Source organism: Bubalus bubalis, chromosome X (assembly GCF_019923935.1).
Source record: "Bubalus bubalis isolate 160015118507 breed Murrah chromosome X, NDDB_SH_1, whole genome shotgun sequence".
NCBI classification, from domain to species: Eukaryota; Metazoa; Chordata; class Mammalia; order Artiodactyla; family Bovidae; genus Bubalus; species Bubalus bubalis.
In genome coordinates this window covers 118,942,451-118,950,880 of record NC_059181.1, presented here as the reverse complement: position 1 = coordinate 118,950,880, position 8,430 = coordinate 118,942,451, and the positions used below count along the sequence as shown (strand labels likewise).

Genomic DNA, 8,430 nt, shown 5'->3' with positions numbered 1-8,430 from the left:
CATTATTTCATTCTTTTTATGACTGAGTAGTATTCCATCATACATATGGACCACATCTTTATCCACTCTTCTGTTGATGGACATTTAGATTTATTTTCATGTCTTGGCTATTGTGAATAATGCTTCTGTGAACATAGGGATATATGTATCTTTTGGAATTTGGTTTTGTCCAGATATATGCCCAAGAGTGAGATTGCTGGATCATATGGTAATTCTATTTTTAGTTTTCTGAGGAACTGCCTTACTTTTTCCACAGTGGCTGTACCAACTTACATTCCCAGCCTTTATGCAATTTTAATATGGATTAAAAAATAGCTCGTTTTGCTAGGAAAATTGGTAACTAAGGGAATAGTTTGATGATAGAAGATATCTACAGATTTTTTTTATTATCATCAAATTTCTACTATTCAGAGAACAATGACTATATAGTTCCTGTATCTTACTTTTTAAAGTAAAATAATTATATACAACAGAGGTTATGGGGAAGTCAGATCTGAATAAACTCAAGACATATTTATACGCTCCTGGTAAGTTAGGAGGATGGTCCAGATTGATTAAAAGTCAAGAAAGGACTTTGCTGATACCAGTGGACTGGGTGATCTGAGAATAAACAGATACCCCAGAAACTGGAAGTGAGAAGGCAGTACAGCATAATGAAAATTTGAACTTAAGTCAATCATAGATTCATATCTTGATTCAATCAATTGCTAGATGTGATCTTACTATATGTTACAGAGCATCAGTTAAGTCATATGGTAGTCCATATAATAGGGGACTGTTGGGGATTAAATAAAATATGTGAATGTGAGGAAAGTGTTAACACAGCAGGTCTGGTTGTTTGGTCCTTGTATGTCAAGGGAACTGGAAGCCATGATTTGACTATTGGTCAACCCAGGGGGAATGTTCTAATGTTAATTGGTTGATGATCATGTTTTGTTCACCTGATTGCTTGGCACAAACATCAACATTGATAATGTGCATCTGGTGTCATTGTTGGGATCCGGAGTTTCACTTGCCATGTCTGGTCATGGAGCATGATGTACCTATGGGACCTGTTCTCAATAAAAGCCTCGGATGCTGAGGCTTCCCTGGGCAGAGCCATGTTGCACACATGCCTCTAGTTTATTGCTAGAGAAGAGAGCATGTCCTAGGTGGCCCCAGAGGGGCAAGTACTCAAAAGCACATGTCCAACCTCTCTGATTCACCCGAAAAGACGTCTTTTTCCTGTTGCTCTTGGTTTGTATATTTTTGCTCTAATAAACCTCAGCCATGACTATAATCTGCTTTTGAGTCTTGTGAGTCCTTTTGCTAAATCAGTAAAATTGAGGGGAGGGTGGCCTTCCGATATCCCGGACATAAAGGGATTAGTACAATGTCTGGCAAGTAGTACACATCCAATGTATGCTAGCTATGGAATTTACTGACCCTGCTGAATGTGACAGGGGACTGACCTCACTGTACTAGAATATAGGCTGGGACTCCAGGATTTTGTCTGTTTTTCTGAACCATGCTCTTGGAAGTGGGCAGGGATAACCTCTCATCAGTGAGGAAGCTAGAAAATATAACTCCAAGGTTTTCCCCTGGCCCCCCAGCCCTCTGGATTCTAAGTAAGAAGGTACCCTGTGAAGAAAATGGGTAGATATCCAACCTCTATCTGGGCCATTCTGAGAATGCACAACAGGGCAAACTCTTTTTATCAATTTGAAGGGTAACAAAAAGAATCAAAAACCTTGAGAGTGGGGGCTGGAGCCTGGACCCTTACTTTGGTAGCAGTCATCAGAGGCAGTGGTATTAGAAATGAGTATTGGGACTTCCCTGGTGGTTCAGTGGCTAAAACTTCACACTCCCAATGCAGGGGGTCTGGGTTCTATCCCTGGTCAGAGAATCACATGCTGCAGCCAAGGGTTTGCATGCCACAACTAAGAACTGGCATGGTCAAATAAATATTTTTTAAAAAAGGAAATGACTATCAGGAATTTCCCCAATGCAGCCAGAATCAAGCACACAGAGCCATTTCCGCCACACACTGGGCACCACAGAAAGACAGTCTTAAACTGTGAGGACACTATGTCAAAATTTAAAAGATAGTTGGGTTGAGACTTCAATTGAGGGCTAATCCAATGGAAAGAGGAGCCCAGGGTACCCATCTTGCAATCCCTTTCTATATGTGTGTGTGTGTGTGTGTGTGACTGTGGTTCGCATTTAACCATGTGCCTGTGTCCAACTCTTTTCGACCTCATCGACTGTGGCCCTTCATGCTCCTTTGTCCATGGAATTTCCCAGGCAAGAGTACTGGAGTGGATTGCTATTTCTTCCTCCAAAGGATCTTCCCGACCCAGGGATCAAACCCACATCTCTTCCATTGGCAGGTGGATTCTTTACCACTGCACCAGCCGGGACACCCATCCAAGTGACCAGATCTACGTTGTTGTTCAGCCATCAAGTCGTGTCCAACTCTGTGCGACCCCATGGACTGCAGCAGGCTGGGTTTCCCTGTCCCTCACCATCTCCCAGAATTTGCCCAAGTAGATCTACGATACCTCCCAAAGAGATTTATACCTCTAAAATACAATAATAATTACAACAGAATCAGTTGTTGTCACACATTTATTTACTATTTTTCAAGTAAATTGCCTCGAGATGGATATAGGTCTAATCTCAATAGTGATACCAAGTGGAGTTTTCCTCTACCAGGTTCTTAAATATGGTGAGCATATAATAGTTCAGAGAAGCTTGCTTCTTCTGCATGGGTGGTCTTTCTTTTGATCCCTTAATTATTTCGGGAGTTTTTATAGATGTCTTCCTTGCATTTTATATTGCAGAATATAATCACCTCCCTGTCACTCTCACCATCACTGTTATATGTTGTGATATCACTGTCACTCACGTTGCCATACAGTGTGTTGTATTTGGATTGTTTCTTTTTATATGACTTGTAAAAGTGCTTCAATTCGCGTGAAAACAGTGGAACCGGAACATGCTTTTTATTTGCTTCTGAAACATGAGTGATGAATGGCTCAGAAACAGCTCTGCAAACAAGGCACTTTTCCTTGTAGCATCGACAAAACTTCACTGGTTGAGGCCTAGATAATATTTCTGCCCTACCTGCACTAGCTGGGCATTTTAGTTTAAGATATCTCTGGCGTTTGGTCAGTTTATATACACTTGATTGCTCAGGGAAGCTTTGATTCTTTGGATAGGGTAGAGGAGTTTTGGTTGGCTTGACTCGACACTGTAGACTTGGTGGCCAAGTTGGTTTGATGGCCTTCTCTGGATAGGATGGACTGACCTGACCGACTAGCTTATGGGCATGAGCCTGCCTATGTGCCTTTTTTGGACTGCGTGTTCTATGCAACTTTTCCTTGGGGGGTGATCCTAACACTTTTTTGGGAGCTGATGGCTTGGATGGTTTTTTTTGACTCGAGGGCCTGACTGACTTTTCTGCACTTGAAGGAACTTTTCGTGGACTTGAGGGCCCAGATGACTTATCTATTCTGGATACCACAGATTGTCTTTCTGGATCGCCCAGACCAGCAGTCGGTGACTTGGAGTCAGTAAATGATATTTTAGTTGACCTGGATGCCTTGATGGTGATATCTTCTTTCTTGTCCCTGAAAATACAGAGGATTTGGAATATGACAATTTAAATCAGATGAGTAAGATTGCTGTTACCAGAAAATATGGGCTATTGTGTCAATTTAGACTTCTGGTCTTTTTGTGGCTCTAGCAGGAAAATTGAACACAGTAAGAATTGGAGTGTGGTGAAAACTATGACTCAGGTTACAGATTTGAACTCGTGTTGAATGCTTTTTCTTTTTCTTAATTTTGCTGTTTCAACCACAATGGATAACCATATAGTCTATATATGCAATGACACAAGCTTGTTTCAAATCTACTGTTGAGAGGGAGAGAGAGAATTTATCTAATCCAGAAATTATACTTTTTATAAAAAAGCCACAAGTTGATATGCAACTGAGGCACAAATGTCCCAACCTGTCACATAAAAAAGTCTTAGACCAAATTCATTGTTTTCCTATCATATTTACACCATCAAGGTTTGTAACCATACATATTAATCCTCACAAGCTAACTCTAAAACTGAAGGAATAGAACAGTGGTATGTTTCAGTCACCAGTCCTTGGATTGGGAAATTTTTAGAGACTCAGTATACCAAGTGCCAGCCTAATCCTCCTATATTAAAGCCAGGGACTAGAATCACTGAACACAGTTGAAAATTTTTCATGTTATTACATCTCAAAATGATAGATTATCCAAAATGCGTTACTATCTTTGGAATGCAGAGACCCAACTCCTTCTTCCCTGAGAAGATTTTGATTCTGTCTTATTTAGATAGTCATTCCCTCTTTTCATAGACTCAACTTACAATGAAATTAGCAGCCTGGGGCTCAACTGAACCCTGAATAGGAGATAGTTTTGGCTAAAGTTGATAATGTACTTGAGATAATTTAAGAGCTTCATTTAAGTGAACATATCCAGCCCACAAGATGTTGGTAGCTCTTCTGAAGTCTAAAGTTAATGGTAAGTAACAAAACAACAGTGACCCCACTTACGAGTGTGCGCGCATGCATGTGCAGGTACAGTTCCTCATGCGCGTGCACACCCACCTCCTCACCTCACCCCTACACCCCGCCACTTTGTATTTTTAGTTCAAAGGTGTAAGACTTAATGTTGCTGCTTTGGGGACTTCCTCGCTCTCACAGTTATAGAGTATGGTGAAGAACGCATGCCTCCCCACAACCTTGTACTTTTATTCAAAGGTGTAAGACTTACTTGGCTGCTTTATGGGCCTCCTCGCTATCACAGTTATAATGAAGAATGCAGGTACACATGACCATATAGCCAGTGATGAGGGTACCAATTACAATAATGAGTAGACGTCGCCATAATTCCTGCAGTTTGGTCTGCTTGAATTCAGCATGTGTAGTTACTATGAAAGAACATGTATCATCAGAACATGTGCTTGGGAACCAAGTTTGCTTCCATTGTGATGGGGGTTTGTTATTGTAGATCCAAGTCAAATCTCATCATCAATTATGTCTTTAAGCATGATAACTACTGTCATTTTCCTCCCTCTATCACCTCCCCAGCCAGCCACAGTCTACAAGCCAAATCTGGGAGCTGTCTTTGGCTAATCAGTATAATTACCTAGGTTACCCCCACATCATGGCTTGTTCAACCCATTACCTAGGTATTTGAATGTGTGAATGCACTTGAGTGTTGATGTGTGTGTGAATGTGTATGGTGGGAAAAGGGATGGGACAAGAAAACACAGTTCTTGAAACCTACTATGTGTTAGGTACCATGCTAGATTCATGCACATAGAATTTTCTGGTATGGCTGGTGGGGGAGGGGCAGGGGTTGGTGGATTGGGTGGGGAAGGGGAATGAAAGGGGACAGTAAGGCTGTACTCTTCATGTTTCTGTTTGGAATTTTTACACAGAAGTAAAACTTTCAGGTGTTGTCCTAGAAATTCTCAAAGACCTACTCATAGTAAAGTAGAATAAACAGCAGATTTCTTACACACAGCTAGCTTGTCTAATTAAGTACTTGAATACATTTAACATAATAGATCATAATTTCTAGGTTTTAAGGTTAGGGACATACCTGCAGTAGCAGATCCATTGCTTTCATTTCTATCTAAACAACTATTTGTCCAAATTGATAAAAGGAGGACATAAATGAAGAGATTCATGTCCAGGACCTTGTCCTGTTTCCTCTCCCAAGGAAACTGCTGGATTTAAAATGGCTCAGCTTCTTTTAGGGGCCTATGACTTCATAATCACTCTATGTCATATCCTGACAGCATAATCTCACCATGGTGACACATGAGCTCCTGGGTACAAATATTATGAAAAGACTTTTAATCCTTTATTGCTCCATTACATCAAATATTCTACCAAATTTGAATCAAAAAGTTTGAGACATTATTAAGCACAGAAGGCAGAGAAAATGAGTTAGCTCTAGATACTGAAGAACTATTTTTCTTTATTAAATGTTAAGGAGGCACCTTACAGCCCTATAGTAGTTCTTAATGTGTTTTAGAGGTTAAATCATCCTGGGGTATAAGTTTGTAGGAATTTTTCTTACTAAAATTAAGATTTTGAATATCCCTCAAGCTTTTTATTGAGCTGCTGTTAATGGGTACCACTAAAGACTTTCTGGCTAGTGAGTGACATGATGAGCTCTCCATTTTAGAAACCAACCCCCCCTCCACCCTGGCTCTTGTATGGGAACTAGATTGCTGGGGTTAAAGTAGTTTAGACAATTAGAAGGCTGTTATGTAGGTCCACCTGATAGAGCATGGTGGCTTGAAGCAGAGTGGTAAAGATGGAGAGTAATCAATGCATTGGAGGAGTCTTTTGATGTGGGTAGGACTTGAGGAAGGGCAGGCCATAGGGCATGAAGGAGAGAGAGGTAGCAAGGACGATTCATTGCTTCAACAAAAGCATGTTGGAGATCTATGTGACAGGAAGCTTTGTGTTAAGCATGAGCATTCAGACAGTCACAGTCCCTGCCTTTAAGAGTTGGAAATCTAAAGGGAGAGACAGACACGTAAATAACCAATCACTAGGTTATGTAATGGGGCTTCCCTGGTAGCTCAGCTGGTGAAGAATCTGCTATAATGCAGGGGAACGAGGTTTGATTCCTGGGTCAGGAAGATCCCTTGGAGAAGGGATAGGCTACCCATTCCAGTATTCTTGGGCTTCCCAGGTGGCTCAGATGGTAAAGAATCCACCTGTAATGTGGGAGACCTGGGTTCAATCCCTGGGTTGGGAAGATCCCCTGGAGGAGGACATGGAAACCCATGCCAGTATTCTTGCCTGGAGAATCCTCATGGACAGAGGAGCCTGGCGGGCTGCAGTCCGTGGAGTTGCAGAGTCAGACATGACTGAGCAACTAAGCAGCAGCACAGCAGAGGACAGCACAGCACAGTGTATATAATGGGCTTTCCTGGCGTTGCTAGTGGTAAAGAACCCGCCTGCCAATGTAAGAGATGTGGATTCAATCCCTAGGTTGGGAAGATCCCCTGGAGGTGGGGGGCACGGCAACCCACCCCAGTATTCCTGTCTGGAGAATCCCATGGACAGAGGAGTCTGGCAGGCTGCAGTCCACAGGGTCACACAGCGTTGGACACGACTGAAGTGACTTAGCATGCACGCACACAAGGTGTAATGTCATATGCAGGCTGTGATATCACAGGATACAGTGCCACAAGATCATGCAAAAGGACTGTCTCTTCAAAGTGGGGAGTCCTGGAGGAGATGACCCTTAATCTGAGGTAGGTTTTTGTGTGTGTGTGTGTGTGCGTGGTTTTTATTTTTATTTATTTATTTAAAAATTATTTATTTTAATTGAAGGAGAGTTACTTTACAATATTGTGGTGGGTTTTGCCATACATCAACATGCATGAATCAGCTATGGGTGTACATGTGTCCCCCCCGCCCATCTTGGACCCACCTCCCACCTTCCTCCCCATCCCATCCTTCTGGGTCATCCCAGTGCACCAGCCCCAAGCACCCTGTATCATGCATTGAACCTGCACTTGCGATTCATTTCACATATGATAATATACAAGTTTCAATGCCATTCTCCCAAATCGTCCCACCCTTGCCCTCTGCCACAGAGTCCAAAAGACTGTTCTGTGCGTCTGTGTCTCTTTTGCTGTCTCACATACAGGGTCATCATTACCATCTTTCTAAATTCCATATATATGCATTCGTATACTGTATTGGTGTTTTTCTTTCTGGCTTACTTCACTCTGTATAATAGGCTCCAGTTTCATCCACCTCCTTAGAACTGATTCAAATGCATTCTTTTTAATGGCTGAGTAATACTCCATTGTGTATATGTACCACAGCTTTCTTATCCATTCCTCTGCTGATGGTCATCTAGGTTGCTTCCATGTCCTGGCTATTATAAACAGTGCTGCGACAAACATTGGGGTACACGTGTCTCTTTCAATTCTGGTTTCCTTGGTGTGTATGCCCAGCAGTGGGATTGCTGGACCATAAGGCAGTTCTATTTCCAGTTTTTTAAGGAATCTCCACACTGTTCTCCATAGTGGCTGTACTAGTTTGCATTCCCACCAACAGTGTAAGAGGGTTCCCTTTTCTCCGCACCCTCTCCAGCATTTGTTGCTTGTAGACTTTTGGATAGCAGCCATTCTGACTGGCATGAAATGATACCTCATTGTGGTTTTGATTTGCATTTCTCTGATAATGAGTGATGTTGAGCATCTTTTCATGTGTTTGTTAGCCATCTGTATGTCTTCTTTGGAGAAATGTCTGTTTAGTTCTTTGGCCCATTTTTTGATTGGGTCATTTATTTTTCTGGAATTGAGCTGCAGGAGTTGCTTGTATATTTTTGAGATTAATTCTTTGCCAGTTGCTTCATTTGCAATTATTTTCT

The 8,430-nt window shown here is 41.8% G+C and overlaps 1 protein-coding gene across 1 annotated transcript; it reads right to left on the bottom strand.

Annotated features, from left to right (window-relative positions):
- Positions 1 to 2,375: 2,375 nt before the first annotated feature.
- Positions 2,376 to 5,734, bottom strand: LOC112582192 (uncharacterized protein CXorf66 homolog). The gene is made up of 3 exons (XM_025276537.3): positions 5,626 to 5,734; positions 4,792 to 4,948; positions 2,376 to 3,611 (listed from the first exon to the last, which is right to left on the bottom strand). The coding sequence occupies exons 1-3, from the start codon at positions 5,711 to 5,713 to the stop codon at positions 2,771 to 2,773; spliced, it is 1,086 nt and encodes a 361-aa protein (XP_025132322.3). The 5' UTR covers positions 5,714 to 5,734; the 3' UTR covers positions 2,376 to 2,770.
- Positions 5,735 to 8,430: the final 2,696 nt, after the last annotated feature.